At 40.9% G+C, this 17,899-nt stretch overlaps 1 protein-coding gene across 6 annotated transcripts in view; it reads right to left on the bottom strand.

The window, feature by feature from the left end:
* Nucleotides 1-6,083: 6,083 nt before the first annotated feature.
* LOC119742896 (transcription factor RFX3-like) overlaps nt 6,084-17,899 on the bottom strand; it is a 28,577-nt gene continuing 16,761 nt past the window's right edge. For all 6 annotated transcript variants that reach the window (XM_038219147.1, XM_038219151.1, XM_038219149.1 and 3 more), the window contains exons 5-14: nt 16,574-16,755; nt 15,868-15,987; nt 13,845-14,091; nt 12,639-12,733; nt 11,489-11,640; nt 10,643-10,740; nt 9,238-9,387; nt 8,160-8,368; nt 7,199-7,347; nt 6,084-6,395 (exon numbers count right to left, since the gene is read on the bottom strand). In XM_038219147.1, the coding sequence (XP_038075075.1) occupies nt 6,241-6,395; nt 7,199-7,347; nt 8,160-8,368; nt 9,238-9,387; nt 10,643-10,740; nt 11,489-11,640; nt 12,639-12,733; nt 13,845-14,091; nt 15,868-15,987; nt 16,574-16,755 (1,557 nt within the window). In that variant the 3' untranslated portion in view covers nt 6,084-6,240. The remainder of the gene's footprint in view (nt 6,396-7,198; nt 7,348-8,159; nt 8,369-9,237; nt 9,388-10,642; nt 10,741-11,488; nt 11,641-12,638; nt 12,734-13,844; nt 14,092-15,867; nt 15,988-16,573; nt 16,756-17,899) is intronic.

The following is a 17,899-nucleotide window of genomic DNA, read 5'->3' as shown; positions in this document are numbered from 1 at the left end:
CCTCAGAATCTTTGGTTCAGTTTTCATGTATGCAAGGATTTAAAAAAAAAAATGGATTAACCTGGATTTCTTTTGAAGACGAAGTCATGTGAAAAATTCAAGGGAAACACCTACAGCACAGTTCTCTATTTATTTTTCTAGAGTAGTATGGCCTTGTAATAGTAGGAAGTCGGAGGGGAAAAAAAGGTGTGCTTATTAGTTCATGAACATCACACAAAAGTGGAGGCGACATCAAAAGTACTTGTGGTATTTTTGTCATGCTTCAATTCAAAGCATGCGGCTACATCAAAGTTGAACACAGCTTTATAGCCTGGTTAGTTGTTAACTGACACGGAGGATGCCTATTGCATGGTGGGTGAACATCAATTGAATCAGCCCACATCGACTCGGGGAGACTAGAAAGGAATTCCAAGGCAGGCAATTCCTGAAGGAAGTGCAATGTTCCCGACGGAGCCAATTAAACCACGTTTTTTTAAATGAATTATCAGAGAAATTATCGAAAACTCCTACTCTGTAATATAATGTATTTGAAAAATACATATTTACAAGGTGGTGCAAAAAGAAGGAAACCCACTTTTGACGGCAATTTTAACCTACTTGTTGAGCATATTTCAAAAATTCAATTAAGTGGTATTTAAATATTGATCTTTAAACATAAGTGACGAAAAAATGATTGCAAATATTTTTGTACTTTTTGTGTTTGCCCCTTACTAATGATCTTTTGGTACTAATCATATATGCAGTGTGTTCATCTGTCCACAAAGCGTTGTTTAATAACTTTAAAAACTCTTCGCTGTTTTGTACGATTCAATTACATGTCAAAGTGATCTCAACTTCACTTTGAAAACATTCAACTGTTTTCATGGGAATTTTTTTTTAAATTTGTGATGCGATTCACAAAGTGATCATCACTTGTAAAATTATTCACTCCCGTCCAAGTGTTCTTTTTTAGCTTTTGTTTGTTTGTTTGTTAGGGGTTTTTTTTTTTGGGGGGGGTAATCATAAACATTCAACCAAAATTATGGGGAGATGAAAACTGACGGCTCACCTCTTCGACATTTGCATTTAACCAATAAACACGGGAAAAAAAGTAAACCTATACAAAAACTCCAGGAGAATCGTTGAGACAATTTGTACATTTAAAAAAGAAAACTACACATATTAACAGCATTCACTGCAAGTAGATATAATAAAAAGTGGAACCAAAATATCAATAATCACTCAAAATATCATAAAATCCATATATATGTAAACAAACCTCTGTACATTATTATCTGTAATTCATAATTTCAACACATGGATGCACGCTTCTCAAAAAACACTTTCTGCACAGAAATATTAACATTGTCTAAATAAAAAGCCCACTGAACTTCACAAAGTATCGTTTGGGAAAACACATGTACATACACCTAGCGAGATGTCTTAATACAAAACAAATTATACAGTCCACAGCAAACCAGTATTCCGATGAAGCCAAACATTTACAGAACAAAACTGCCAAAGAAATGGTATAAAAAATCACACACAGGTTTAAATGCAGTTTCTTTTTTATCTGATTTCAAACTACATTTACTAACTACCAGATCTGGCTGACAAATGGCACATCGAAAATTCAACGATGCTTAAAAAAATATCACTAATGATATTTCCAAGCCGTCTTCTTTGAAGTAACTATATTTCATCACAGGACCTTTGAACATACACTGGCCAGTTGGAAAGATGAGGTATGTAGCTTATTACCTCTTTAACGCAAACTGCAAACGCTGCCGACGTCCATGCACACAAAGTTAGAATTGTTATGGTGTGTGTCGACATTACAGCGCATGTCCCCAAAACTGCTACAGATTGATTGCATTAAGCAGACATATTTGAGGTGTGTTTTGCCATGTTGAAGGTAATAATATACAACATTTGCTTTTGCTGTAATTTTCAGAAACTGATGGATTTGGGGGTTCTGACCTGTTTAAAGTTGTGTGTTCATATATGCTGGAAAAACCAAGGGGAAAAAAATGCTTTACTTTTAGTCTGGTTCCCCGACCCTACTTCAGACGAAATGTAGCAATTTATAGACGTTTGGGGAATAAGACTAGCTTGCTTGCTTACACCTGTTCACGATGTGTAACTGATTGCAAACAAAATGTGGACAAACTAAATTTGGTAAATTGGGGGCAGTATTTGAAAAAGTCAGTGTTTTTCCAACCATGGTCGGCTTACCATCTTTGGAAATTCCAAAAATTCCACTATTCTTGAAAATGACAGCAGACCAGGTGCCAAGAATTCACAGGATGCTTGAGCCTATTATTCACTTACAGTCCAGTAAGGTATTTCATAGTAATTTGGAAGTTTTTGTTTTTTGATGTTTGCAAATGTTGTGTATTACCTTAAGCAATGAATGCACTACTGATCTAATCACGCGTGTACCCCTGTTGAACAAAAGCCCACACCTCAAATATGGCCGCAGTGCAAAGAGTCTATCTGGTCGCTTGCTGAACATGATGGTGGGAGGATTGTTCTTATCATTTTCAAACTAATTCACAGCCTAAAAATATTGACAGGATTTCCAATGCAATTGACAACAAACTTCTTGCTGCTAATCACATTGTAAAAAGTTACCATGGTCATTTCTGATTTCCAAGACAATGCTTTCCACTTATTTCCCTTATTTGGTTATTTGTTTTGCAGCAAAGACACGTTTTATCTACGTAGGGGAATATTTACAATAACAGTTGTTGTTCCCATCAAAACTATCATATGACGGGGATTCGCAAAATCAAGAATAATATACAATAACAAACCATGTTCATTATAATCAATTTGTTATTTACAAATGTATAAATTTGGGATATTTCATACATCAATCAAAAAAGGATTCAGAAATAATATCTATAGCAATAGTCCCTACTTATTACGGATTTCGTGTACGTACCTCAAAAAGTGTTCACCGTCTAAAACGACATTGCTTTAAATAATATCTACTTGTTACATCAGTATTTTGAGATTACAAAATAAATTTTACACTGGAATGTAACAATGACACCAGAAGGGCACTTGATAATAAATACTGACCAGAGTTGCTTGCTACCAAAATTGTACGGATGTACGCATGCGCATAAGCCAACATTCCTCGCTAACCCGTGAAATACGCTTACCCTAAGCACAGAATTGTCTAATCAGTAAGCATGGATTGTTCACTAACAGTAAGCAGATTCATGAAGTTGGGCCCTGTTCACGTCTTGGCCACTTGTTCACATGGTCAAGTTGGATATGAAGTGGTATTTAAAAAATCTTTCAATATTGGGTTCGCATTCACTGATGTATTTTTCTAAACACCGTTTACTCAGTGTTGTCTAAGGACTGGTGAGACAATTTTCAACAAGCTTTATACTCGGGTGGGACTTGAACCCATGACCTCCTGCTTACTAGTGCAGATGTCTTGCCACTCGACCACCGAGCTTGCCGGGGTCGGCTGGCTGGTTTGAACCTGATATAGCAGCTGGTACCGCAACCAAGCTATTTCTTAGATGGAATTTGCATCAGTGAAAAGGAAGTTCAATATTAGGCTTTGCCCTTCAGCATTCTTCTTTTTTTTTAAAAGCTTCTCACTGAAGAATATCGGCTGCTTGTGACTGACCATAACAAGGTTTTGGAGGAAAACATTAATTCACTTTGGTTTATTTTAGGAAGCCTCTTTTGGAGCAGACCATGATTTATATATGTAACAGCTTTGCAAAGCAAGAGCAAGTTCGGGCGCTAACTACAGTTAACCTTAGGCCAAAAAAAAAAAGTCTCCGGTTTCTGGTATGGAGCTTGCCCAAAAAGTGGTGCGGCGACGCGGCTTTTTTTTTTTTTTTACCTGACTTTTTTGCTTCAAATGTCGGCTGATGATTGCAAATGGTGCCCGACTAAACTTAGTGCAAATATATGGGAGTCCAGAGAGGCCATATAAAGCTTATTCTCGACCATAACCCAATCTAAAAACACGTTAAAATTGTGCAGCAGCAGGATTCCAGTCAAACCAGTGAGTTTGGCGGTTTTGAGACATCATCTTTCATTGAAAAAAAAACTTCTTCATTTTGCCGACGCGCATGGCTACGGCGACGCGCGCGCATACCAGAAACCAGAGACTTTTTTTTTTTGGCCTTAGTTTGACAAACTTCGCTCGAACAAAGGATGGTTAGACTACTCTAGTCAACTATTTGGAACCAGAGCCTGGGGTGCGGTTGCGTCGCTGGCTACCAATAGACACTGGCATCATAAAGCACAACAGGAAACCAGGAATTTTGACAACGGTTTGACTTGAGGCGTTCGCACTTCGCTATTACTAGTGAGCAGGCATAAGTTACGTCACAAATCAACTACTAGTCGACTAACGGTCCTCGCACCGACTTGCTGGAATACTGATACCGAATTCTGTACCGACCAATGCATCACGACAATGGGATATATCTCATGCGTGCGTAAGACAGGGCATTGTATGGTACACACGGTTGAGTACAAATTGTTTTTCTATTGAAGACTCTCCTATTAGGTAAGATCAAACTGTGGTCTAGGATATATTATGGTTTTAACAGAACCTAGTGCCATACAAAGTTTCACAGACATGTACTTTTATAATTGGTAAATTAATGCCACAAAAGTAGGAGTTGTTTTGTCGAAAACCTGAACTGCAATAGGAAACAAACTATGTATGTATCAGTACAGTCAAAAATAATGACTGGCCATATTAACTTATGGGTAACTACATTCTACATGTTCAAAAGAGGAACATTTTAAATTATACATTTACTACATCATGCAGGCCATACATATAGCCATACAGATTTTTCAACATGAGAAGCATTGTACTGAAGGTTTTTTTTGTTCATACTCCTGTATGATTCTACAAAGTTCTGATAAAAAGTAGAAGAATATTGACCCACTAGCGCCTGTACTACATTGTATAACACTGTGTTTATTCCCAGCTGAATCCAAAAACTATAGAGTGCTCGGGCGGTTTGGGGCGGTACAAGGAGTAACAGGCGGGGCGGTTTGGGGCAGTACTGGGAGTAACAGGCGGGGTGGTTTGGGGTGGTACTAGTTTGGGGTGGTACTGGGATAAACAGTCAGGATGGTTTGGGGTGGTCCTGGGAGTAACAGGCAGGGTAGTTTGGGGTGGTACTGGGATAAACAGTCGGGGTGGTTTGGGGTGGTCCTGGGAGTAACAGACATGACGGTTTAGGGTGGTACAGGGAGTAACAAGCAGGGTGGTTTGGGGTGGTACAGGGAGTAACAGGCAGGGGGTTTGTGGTGGTACAGTGAGTAACAGGCAGGGAAGTTTGGGGCGGTACAGGGAGTAACAGGCAGGGTGGTTTGGGGCGGTACAGGGAGTAACAGGCAGGGAAGTTTGGGGTGGTACAGGGAGTAACAGGCAGGGAAGTTTGGGGTGGTACAGGGAGTAACAGGCAGGGTGGTTTGGGGTGGTACAGGGAGCAACAGGCGGGGTGGTTTGTGGTGGTACAGGGAGTAACAGCCAGGGAAGTTTGGGGTGGTACAGGGAGTAACAGGCAGGGTGGTTTGGGGTGGTACAGGGAGTAACAGGCAGGGTGGTTTGGGGTGGTACTGGGATAAACAGTCGGGGTGGTTTGGGGTGGTCCTGGGAGTAACAGACATGACGGTTTAGGGTGGTACAGGGAGTAACAGGCAGGGTGGTTTGGGGTGGTACAGGGAGTAACAGGCAGGGGGTTTGGGGTGGTACAGGGAGTAACAGGTAGGGTGGTTTGGGGTGGTACAGGGAGTAACAGGCGGGGCGTTTGGAGTGGTACAGGGAGGGCCGTTTGGGGCGGTCCTGGGAGTAACAGGCGGGGCGGAACGGGGCGGTACAGGAGTAACGGGCAGGGTGGTTTGGGGTGGTACAGGGACTAATGGGTTAACAAGACTTCTGCAAAGATTCAGGGTGACTGATTACGCATCTGTTTCAAAAGCAAGTCACCAAGATCAGTTCATTGTATCTCAGTTCGACGGGCCTTACAGAGAAATGTACACAAAATTGTAATCTTACAGAAAAGCAGCAATGAAAGAAGGGACAGAATCTACTGTGGTGTCAATGAGTACCTCACGCGAAGTAAAAGCCCAACTTTCCTCCCATACGAAAAAAAAACGTGCCCAGAACATCGCCAAAACACGCAATGAGCTGACTTAATAAATAAATTATGTACCTGTAGGGTTTTGTGAGGGGTCTAATATAGCACACACGACTGGCTCTCATTTGCTGTTGACTACTTTGACGACTGAGTTCACGGCTGATGTGGTGGGGATGTTGACAATGATGGTGTTGGTGTTGCCGGCGGTGGTGTTGATGTTGTTGGTGGTTGGCAGTGAGTTGTTCATGGCTAGTTCAGCCGAGGCGTCTACCTTGTCTGAAAGATAGAACAAACACAGCAGTCAGAGATGAAACTGGCTTATGGAGAAAAAACTCTTAAATGGTCCATGCAATGTAATTTTTTTTAATGCAATCCTTGAAAATGCACCTTTATGTCCCATTTAACCTTATTTTCAATTTGCGTTTTGCCATTTTGAAGGGTTTTTGGTGCTTTTGGTTTAGATGCTAATGCAAATTTCCATATTCATGAGCAAAACTGTGATGTCATTCCGGGCAGAAATCTCAATGTTACAGCTATTTCAACTATAAAAGTTGCTAGAAATTCGGATATTTTGCAGTCACAATTGTTCTTTTCTTTAGTGATTCGACGTTGTGTCAGTACATGGCAGTATGCCACTAAGCAACCCTTTCTCACAAATGTTTTCAATGAGCACATTTTGGATTCACAATTTGAGCAGAAAACCCCTAAACTGAACAGTGTCTTCCTGAAATGACATTACAGCAACAGCGCCCTCAGTTGCCTGGAAAAACCTGGAACATTTGAAATGTTTAAAGAAGAAGTGCACTTTTCAATAAGATTAACCAAAGGGATGTCAAATAGTTTTCATACAATTAAAAGGAGTAGAAAGTTGCGCAAAATGTTTTTTTAAGAAAAATTCATCGCATGCACCCTTTAAAAAGGCATAAAAGGAGCCACTTCTAGTTCCATCAATATTTTTCAAGGGTTGCATTTTGCACTGACTAAATCTGACACCTTTCCAGCATTTACAGTATTGTGAAATGTGGCTTTTAGTTAGATGTCAGATTTTTTTTAAGCAACTTTGCAGATGGTGGGCTTACCCATTACAGCAATAGGGGTTTCTCCCGTCGCCGCCGCTACCCTGTGCTCAATCAGGTAGAACATGAACTCGTCGTACAGCAAGCGTATCAAATGGAACGACCCAAAGCTGGCGGCACTGCGGAGTGTGAGGTCACGTATCACCATGGAGCTGCAAGAGAATGAAAGGAGAACTCAGAATTAATACGAGCGGATTACAACATGACTGTTCTTGGAAACAGCGCAACTAACAAGATGATATATCATCAAGTACTTACCGAGCTGGCTGGTCACGCTTAATATATTTTATAATCACAATTTGTATGATTAATTCGCTGTGGTGCCCGCTGCTATATCAGATTTGCACCAGCCAGCCAACCCCGGAAAGCTTGGTGGTTGAGTGGTAAGTTGCATGCACTGGTAAGCATGAGTTTGGGGGTTCGAGTCCCACCTAGCTTGAGTCCCACCTAGCTTGTGAATTTTTTTCTTATAAGCCCTCGGACAACACTGAGTATACAGTGTTTATAATTTTTTTGGTAAACGGCAAAAAAACAAAAAAAAAACAATACTGAATTGACACTTTGTAATACAAATATTTTGATCTAGAACCTATGTAAATGAGGGAAGAATCCAAAATTTCACCGGCACTAACTTGAGGTTGAAAGCAAGGTACCCTGTAAAATCTCATAAAAAGCCCGAGGTGAACCTCGAGTTAGTTCTGCATTCTCCCCTAACTTTACCAAACAAAGTGGCGTGATCAGATTTAAGTTTGCCCAGTTCCTATCAGCACGATTTCAGAGCCATAAACTAATCATTTGGAATTGCCCTTGAATTCTAGCCATCTTTTCAATTTTTTTGTCTTTGATGAATCCAACTTTTAACAAAGTGGTCATTTGTTGACAAACCAAAGATTGTACCATAACAATTTTACCAGGACTCCTAGTTTTGAATTTTTGGTCAAACGCGGCAAGCACAAACCCTCACCTGTAAAATGACCATTTCAGCAGGAACTGCCGCGCTGCCTTGGCAAAGTTTGGGGAGTTCTCGTGGGGTTCCAGGACCTCGGTCACCACCCCCTCCAGCCAGGCAGCCCACTGCTCCAGGGAGTTCTGATCCTGTAGGGTAGACTTGAAATCCTGCTCCAGACGCTGGACCATCTGGTCATCGCACTGACACACCCAGGATGCCTGCTCCTGGTGGGAGTAGGGGGAAGGGAGGAGATGACAAGAGCACATATTGTCTGAAAACTGGACAAACCTCACAACACTAATTACATGATGGGTTCTGTGCCACCAGTAGATGGCACTTTGACTGCTTTCGAAAGCCTTAAACTGCCCTCAGGGAAACCTTGCTACGACAAAAATCAGGCGCAACTGACTTTTTCGGATCAAGCTGCGCCTGAGCCACGACCGTCGGAAACAAATTAGTCACCGATTTTTGGCGAACCGAGTGTAACTGCGACAACATTTAGACGATCGGAATCAGTCTGTGCTAAACAAAAACAGTCGCAAGAGTAGGAACATTTCCACTTGTACCTGGTCACGACAAGTGGGAATCAATCGCAGTCGTCCTGTGTTAATTAACGACGACGTACGCGCATCAACATCATCCTTTTTCATTGTGTAGCCAATCAGCACACTACACCGGTGCTCCGCATAATGCGCCACATCATGCAGCATGCGCCAGGCACTGCCGATCTCCATATAAGGAGATTGTTTGCTACTACTCAAGAGAGGCACATACCATACCATAGCTAGAGGGGTGTTTAAAAACATGCTTCCAATTATTTTCAGTTTCTGTTGAACTGCCACTTTAACTGTACTATATGTACACGGCTGCTGCAAAGTGACAAAGTCACATCGCCTACTATTTCAAAAACATGAGAAGAAAAGGCGGACGGACAATATAAAGGAGTGAACTTGAAAGATGTTTGCGGAGACCCAGGCTCTGGCGTACAACTACAATGAATGGAGGAGCTTATCAGCACAGCATCCCCCTCAACCCTTTGCTGGATTTAACGGACCAAAGCAAAAAGGCATGGCAAGATTCAAGGAGCACCAACCTGTACATTGGCAAAGTCTACTCTGTTGAGGTCACTCAGCATCTGGTTGATCTGCGATGTGTTCTGCAGCACGGCTCTCGCAGCCTGTGCTAAGTGATTGAGGGAGGTGTAACGACGGAGGGTCTGAGCAAAGGCGGTCACTGCACCCACCTGAAAGCATCACAAGGTCACTCATTCAATAACATCAACAATCAAGGCAGGCCATATTTTGAAGTTTGTTTTAGTATGGATAGTACTAGTCTATGGTTTAAATGTAGAGTATGTCATTTGCAGCTATCCAAAATGTAGGCCTAACTGACAAATTGAAAAGCATACTTGGTTTAAAGATAGTAATGGCACTAAACTCCCTTTGAAATTATTCTTTCTGGCATGCTATCTTTTTGAAGAAAACAAAAAAAGAAGGCCATTTCCAATGAAGTGTCTAAAGAGGCATCTTTGGAAATTTCCGTCAGTAGTTCGTTTTTAATTCAGCAAAGCCTTGAATGGGTGTGTGCAAGCATTGGCACGACGCACAAGCGTGCGTGATTGCTATAATTCTCGGTTCAGTGTGCGACATCGCGTAGCTGCAAACGGCAGAATGAGAACATGTCCCAGACGCTGATTTCGGGCGCAATTCAAAACATGACTCACCAAAATTTGAATTGAAATCGAGATCCTAGAATATTGTTTTCTTGGAATATACAGCATTCACTGAACTCAAACTTCATCAGGTTAGTTGTTAAGCACCCTTCTTTAGATTTTGAGCGCTTTTGCAACAAAATTGCTCAAAATCTTAAATTGGTAGAACAGTTTTAGAGTAATTAGCAATGTTCAAACATGCCTTTTCAGGCGCAAAAAAAGCTGCAAAAGCAAAACATGACTCGCCAAATTTTGAATTGAAATCGAGATTCTAGAATATTGTTTTCTGGGAATACACAACATTCACTGAGCTGAAATTTCATCAGGTTAGTTGTTAAGCACCCTTCTTTAGATTTTGAGCGCTTTTGCAACAAAATTGCTCAAAATCTTAAGTAACATGCAAAACAACTAACCAGTGGCAGCTAAAGCAAAGTGGAAGATATACATATTCAGTCAACAGAGAAAACAAATGCATGATTTTTGGGTCAATTTTTTTGAGAATTTTGTTTCCATTGCTAATGAATGTTACCACCTTTATAAGAATGATACCAACTAAGACGGAGAAATTACACATATTTGGTACCATCCCTATCTTTACATTGAGCAAATTGTTTTTCTATTAAATTGGTAATGTTCAAACATGCCTTTTATTTTGAAAATAGCAAAAAAATACAAATTGACAAATTCACTTCAAATGACACTTCCCTGTTTTAAAAATTAATATTCATATTTACACTTTTAAGAGCACTTCAAAATCAGTGACTTTCTTTTGTTTTTTTCTTCTTACCTTAAGACCGATCATGTCTTGTGGGATGCCAGTCATACTGTTCTTCAACCAGGTCTCTAACGTTTTCGCAAAGTTGCGAATAGCTTGTGTCAAGGCACCTGAAAAATACGAAGCATGCAATTCAATTTCAACATCATTATCTGGAGCACGTTTTGGCGCTGTGACCGTAAACATGTTTCTGGTTCGCGGCCGTTTTGGCGCTTCGGTTACACTGAAATGACGTCATTGTTTCGACCAAAGTTGAACCGAGGTCTCCGGTCGGTTCACTTATGTTTCAAGATGGCGGAAAGGTAAACAAGCTTAGCAGACGACGTTACTTTTTACCATAAATGGGGTTTAAATAGTGGGTTTTTACCTTCAATTGGTACGAAAGTTGATACAGAATATCAGGCCTACTCTTTTTAGAACTTTAGGGGAAATGCTATAAAAAAAAACTCCCACTTTTGCTTTGACTGTTATTGTTAATCGTGTCCGGTCGCCGCGTGATTTTTGGGGGGTTGTGCAGTCACGTAGGCAGTAACATGACGTCATGAACAATTTTCCGGTCAGTCGTTTTTGCGGTGCACAGGAAACATGTTTCAGGTCACGGCTGTGACGTCAGAAACATGTTCCAGTTCAAGGGCCGCCAAAACGTGCTCCAGGTCTATGAGGAATGTGCAGCCGATTCAAATGTCTGTATTATCAATCAAAAAACCGTTTTCGTATTTGGAATGTTTCATTGGCCCAATGATTAGGGTAATAATGATGTAGCGCCTTGAGCGCCAACAATGGTGGATACGTGCGCTTTATAAATACCCATTATTATTATTATTAGGAGGGCTAATAGTATCACAGGGATGTGCTTACTTGGTATTGGCCGTAGCACGTCCGGTATTAGGACCTCCACTAATCCCTGGTACAGTACGTGGTCGTAGTGTTTCACATACTCTTGGACTGGATTGCTCTGGCATAAGGAGGCCAGCTTGGCTTTGGGAAGTCTTTTCTCGACGTCTACCTCACTGAAAAATAACATTCCAGATTGAGTAACATAATACATGTTACAATCTCTGAGTGGAGCGTGTGTCTTAGTATACAAATATTGAGTGGCTCAGAGTGAAATATTATCGCAAGGTGAAATCTGGACTTTTCCATTTCACGAGGGGAAGCCGAGTGAAGTGGAAAAGTCCAGATTTTACCGAGCGATAATATTCCTCCCATTTCACAATTTAAAGCCACTCAATATTTGTTTTATATTACTGACATATAGATCCTTGTCATTTGATATATTTGAACTTTTATTTCGCTACAAAATTGATGGGCAATGTATTTCTCTCTTCCAAACCACCCCTTCACAAAAATGTTTGAACCCCACTCTGTAGCGCTGGCTCTTTGGAACAATACGCGCAACGCTGAACGCGCACACCAGCATTCCTTTGCACACAAATACTGCGTCTTGGAACAAGAATGATCCTAACTGTTCTATAGTATTTCCCACTCCCCATGGGCGGACAGTACTTTTTGGGACCCGGCGTGAATGGTAGTAATAACGAATGTCACGTGATGTGAGTTCCACCAATCAGATGACAAGGATCTGTATGTTGGTTATATAATCTTAACTATGACTAAATCACATTACATTCCTCTTAACTGTGGGTAGAATTAAGTGTATTCACAGGAAAGTGAGCTTTTAAACCTTTTTGCTTGTGAATTTTGGAGTCAAATTACAGTATCAACCCTGCAAAATTAAGTTACCATTTCATCCATACATCCTAATTTTACAAGGCATTTGAAGAGTTATCTTGGTAAAGGATCTCATTATGAACCTCTCCTATCCACAATATTCACAAAATGTTATCAGTGATGATTAAGACCCTGATATTTTTGCAGGAAATTTGAGGAAGATAAGAGAATTAATGCTACCTATATGTAATCTGCAATTCAAAAAAATAACCAAGAAATCTTTTTATGTTGGAGGACTTACAACTCTGATTTATCATTAAATAAAAAATTGAAATACCTTTGCTGTGCGTCGGCGGGTGGATTCCTCCAAAATGTTTGCCACAAGGCTTCAATAAGAGCAAACTGGAGATTAACGACCACATCAAGAATGGCCTGCCAAAGAGACACAATACAAATGCGTATCAGGTATCATGAAGGGCTTGTGAACTTGAATAAAGGCCAATAATCAGAGCATTCCCCCAGATTAATAGACCAACCCTTTAATGACAACCGTGATTAAAGTCACACTAAGTCCTGGAATACGCCCAATTGGGCTACAAAATGCCCTTTGAATGAAGTGATGTTAATCAGAAAGACCATTTCAAAGTAGGATATAAACATCCACATAACTATCCTTTAAAAACTGGGTTTTTTGGTGCTATTTTTGTGTTATTCGTGCAAGAACGAATTTCGGGGTCCACTTTTGCGACCCCAAAAAATCGGGCTAGTTGTGTTTCCATCCGTAAAGTGTTCGCCTTTTGCCAGCATGTAAGAAACCACATTTGTGCATTGCTGCTATGTGTAAGTATGTGACACACACAATGTGTATCGTACATTGACTGAAAACGAAAGGAAAATACGTATGCGTTCTCTGTTGTGTCCGATGTAAACAACCAGGTTTTTCTTTTCTTTTCTCGGGAACGGTAAAACATTAGGTTGGTTTCCTTTCAACCAGATGTTAGAAAATAAGATTAGTAAACAATCCAAAATATGAAATTTTCGGGGATTTCACAACTTAGTGCCCCTTTAATGCCTGCACAAAATCTGTCATGTTACAGATGTGTATGACAGGTGCGGCTAGTGGCATTGATCTGGTACACAGTACCCTGTGGAGACGTGCAAAATAGGGAACAAAAGATTGTTTACGTCTCCACTGAGCAATTTCTATAGGTGAATACGTCTCCACGTGGTTATCACGAAATAGATATATGGATTTTACTCAAAAGCTAGGAATTGAAGTATTTTATGTAAGGGATATTAAGTCCGAATTTCAGCCCAGGAAATTAATTTTGGTTAAAATAGGAGCATTTTGAAAGGACTCTTTCAAACTTGAAAACTTTAGTACACAAAAATAAAGACTCCACAAGGATACAAATTTCAGTGTCTGTGGAGAGGTATATGTGTTGCTGCCCATGGGTGCAGTGGTTGGGGCTCAATGGATCGGTCGGTATCCAAACAAAAAGAAGTTCTCTTCATTAACAGCTCCAAGCAACTAGATTTTTACCTCACAGTGCTCTCTGTAGAGCGCCTGGAAGGCTTTTACGTCATCATGCGTCACTCCATCTGGAAGAGGCGTAGAACCAAACTTAAGCTCCCCGAAATCAGGCAGTGCCATGGAGGCATCACCCAGGAACTGCTGGTGCTGCTGGGTCTGGGTCTGTACGGGGTCCTGGGCGGCACCGCCACTTCCACTTATTGCCCCTCCGCCCTCTGTGCCATCGGGCTTGCCGCCTAACGGAGACGGCTTGAATCTGAAAGGAAAGGGAAAACAAGAACTCCAAGAATAAGGTAATGGTACCCACAGAACCCATTTTCTTCCTCTAAGAAGTGAAAGGATTGCTGCTTTAACCCTCCTATGCAAGCATACATTCTGTGACAAGTAGTCCTTTCAGTCAACATCAAACAAGTGACTGTTTTCAAAACTTAAGAATTCCCAGCCAACATAAAGCAGGGGCCAATTTCATAGAGCTGCTTAAGCACAAAATTTGCTTAAGCACAAAAACGTCTTGCTTAATAAAATCAGGTTACCAGCCAAAACTCCATGCGATTGTTATGCTAAGTAAACAACAGCTAAATACCAGTCACAAGCAATGTACATCACATGGAGTTTTGGCCGGTAACCTAATTTTACTAAGCAATGTTTTTTCGTGCTTAAGCAAATTTTCTGCTTAAGCAGTTCTATGAAATTGGGCCCTGCCCAGCTGGATTGACTGGCTGGGACTGTGTAAGTAACTTGATACAGCTTTGCTTTGACTTAGGGTGAGTGATAAAAACAGCTGTGACCACAACTTGCCTGCTTTGTCTGTTGACCCAGTTTGACTAGTCACAGTGCTTGCTTGACATTACGATCTGACTGCTGTTGACTAGCCTTTGTTAAAAGTGTCGCAGGATAAGTGGAAGTGAATTTTGACTGTCTGTAACTTTTTAAATTGCAGGAGAATTAAGCACAATATGGTAATTTCAAAAATAATACCGGGGAATTTTTGTACCATCAAATGGTTTTCAGTGGTGGATATGAATTCTGTAGTAAAAAGTATCCCTCTGTTATATACACATACTCTGAAACTCTAACAATATAAAATATTCTCAGAGGTTTTCCCATTGAAATGCTCCTTACCTATCAAATCAGAATTAACAATGACTGCATGCATGAATGAATTAACCTCCACGCTGCATTATGCGTGTCAATCATTCAGTAACCATGCCCTTAAGTTCCATATGATGTTACCTGCACCGTTGCGATGCAGCGCGCCTACTACATTTTTTATTGGCTGATAACAAGACATGCATGTGGCGCATGTTGGCAAAAACATCGACTTGGGTCGGTCTAACGACGTACGTCTACATAAGTCTATAGTCTAGTCTGGCTGGGTGCGTGCGGATCATGGATTGGGTCTATGGCTGGCTGAAACGTTTAAATGTTAAACCTCTTCCGTGAAAAAAATTAACACACGTAGGATTCGCTCAAAATAGAACTGGTTGTCAGTACGGCAATGGACCTATGTTTCCTATGTCATTTGGACAACTTGACTGATTTTTTCTTATTCGCATATCCTTCCGACATCTTTTCCAAGCACATTCACTTTTAGTCGAACAAATACAATTACGTGGTCAGAAAATGCCCGATGTCCGACCGTAATTTCACGATCTGCCTGGTACTAGTATCATGCGGTGTGTGGTCTGTGACATGAGCGCAGTGGCATTCGGTGTTCTTACCCATCCAAACCGATTTTTGCTCAAGGAAGGGTGACATGGTTGGACAGTTACATGAAGTGTTACGCCCGAAATATCACAATGAAAAAGGCTGCTTATCAGCCTCTATGTATCGCGATACACAACGAAAAAGGCTGCTTATCAGCCTCTACATATTGCGATACACAGTTTTGTATCCCGATGCCATGTTGTGGCATTTCAGAATCACGATTAACAATATAACGGTGAATTATCACACCCCTAGTAGGGTACCTAGTGGTTGGACTTAGATGCCTCCATAACTGGACTCCTTTAAGTCAGAAATTATCACTAACCTCTTGGCGGAGTTGATTGGCTGTTGTCTCATGGCCGTGTGGCCACTCTCTTCTTGGTACTGATTGAGTGGTGAGGAGCTTTTGATGCGGATGCCATAGTAGTGATATTTGGAGTTCCCCCTGTATATTGAAGTACAAAAGTAATAGTGAACCTTTCGAATATAGAAGCAAAGGTCACACAAAAAACATCATTTCTAGGTGAATGAGGCAGCTTCAAGGCCTCTCCTGCTTCATGTGGGTATAACTGTTTTGGTCAAGCTTCCGTTTGCAATTCTGAATTCACCGAACTTTGACCTCACAGTAACCCCACGCTGTAAGGTCAAGCAACTTCACACTCGTGACACAAATGTTCACTGAGATCTTGGCCACCAGATTAGACAATATGAACATAATAGCTAATTTTGACTATTAGCAAGGCATGCAAACTGATACAAGCAGTACCCTATAAAACCAAGGTAATTCTCCACCTGATTAATTTTGCATTCTCCCCTTACTTAAAAATTAACTTTGTTTTAAGCGTTTCTCAAAACTACACTTTGTAATTTGACATATCTTGGGATCAGGGTCAATGTTTGTTTAAATTTCAGGTTTATCCAATGTACTTTTTTGAAGAATGTAGCAACTGACGAAAACACACATATACATGTACAAAATAAGAAATTGGAGTGGGATTTGCCATTTTCTTTTTCAATCGTCTAGACCTTACCTAGTTCCCAATCTCCTGGTTCGAAGCCCGAGGAACACCGACCGTATTAGCTTGCCAAAGGAAGCAGCATTGACCGGGTCAATTTTGTGTTCCTGACAATGTCGCATGTAGTGATTGAAGAGAGTACTTCGGGGCAAGCTGACACCCTCTGCGCACTCGTAGTTGTCCAACAGCCACTGGACCTGCAAGCAAAATGTAAGCCACTTATTATTTCTTTATTTCACTAGCACCTAATGTAGGGTTCCCAGAAAAATCTCGAGATGAAATTCCATGCTTTTTCCAGGACAAAATTAGGGCTTTCCATGACCAATTCCATGGCATCTTAGGAGTCTTTTGCTCTGGAGGCATGGGACACCACTCCCTTTCAGCTGTCCAGTTTGACACAAGACCACCGAGCACCACATAAGCATCACAACGGTGCATTGAACAAGCAACAAGTACAGAGCATACATGCATAAAGAGGAAGTAAAGTAAACTGGACCAAAAACTGGAAGGCTGGCATAGCCAAATTAACGTATCATCACATATGAGTTGTGCAGGATTCCACAACTTTTCCATGACTTTTTTCTTGGAATTTCAACTTTTCATGACTCCTTGTAAAATGTCCATGATTCCAGGATATTTCCATGACTTTGGGAACCCTGTGTCTTCTAAAACGTTCTTATGAAATGCTCTTCCATGTACTACGAATACAACTAGAAGGTTTTCATTGTAGAGAAACATGAGGACTTTTGCAGTAGCATCATTTGTCTCCCTTGTGCCTCTCTCAAGACGAACAGAGCACAGCGTTTGAAAGTTTGAGCGAACCTGTTCTCAAAACCACACACAGCTCAACGTAAATGAAGTATGGTGAAGTGGCTAAATGGCATCATCAAATGCCAAACATGACTTATAAAGGACTCTCAGTCCTTCATGTTTCATTGCATTATGATTTATTGTCAAAACTGTACAATCAGCCTTCGCCTGTGTACTCCAGTAACCTTTTTACTACGTTTTCCAAATGCGACTGCCTCACAAAATGCCAATTTAACAGACCAACGGCAACATTTACAGACAGTTGCCATGACACATAATTATCATGTGCGTAAATCGACGGGGGACAGGGGGAACCACCCCCTCCCCATTTTAAAACGGGGGACATTGTTTGGTCCCCCCACACACACACACACACACTTTTTCTTCCCGAATAAAAATTGTAGCCTACAATAATGATTCTATATTGCTCAGAATACATGTAGCTGATTCAATTACTCCAAACTCAAAACTTTAAAAGATGATCTTTTGCTGCAATTGGTTTTAGTGGTCAGAAATTGCCCCAGATCACAC

This window comes from Patiria miniata, unplaced genomic scaffold (assembly GCF_015706575.1).
Source record: "Patiria miniata isolate m_02_andy unplaced genomic scaffold, ASM1570657v1 HiC_scaffold_6, whole genome shotgun sequence".
Classification (NCBI taxonomy): Eukaryota; Metazoa; Echinodermata; class Asteroidea; order Valvatida; family Asterinidae; genus Patiria; species Patiria miniata.
Note: the sequence above shows the minus strand (reverse complement) of the source record. Positions and strands in the feature narration are given on the sequence as shown.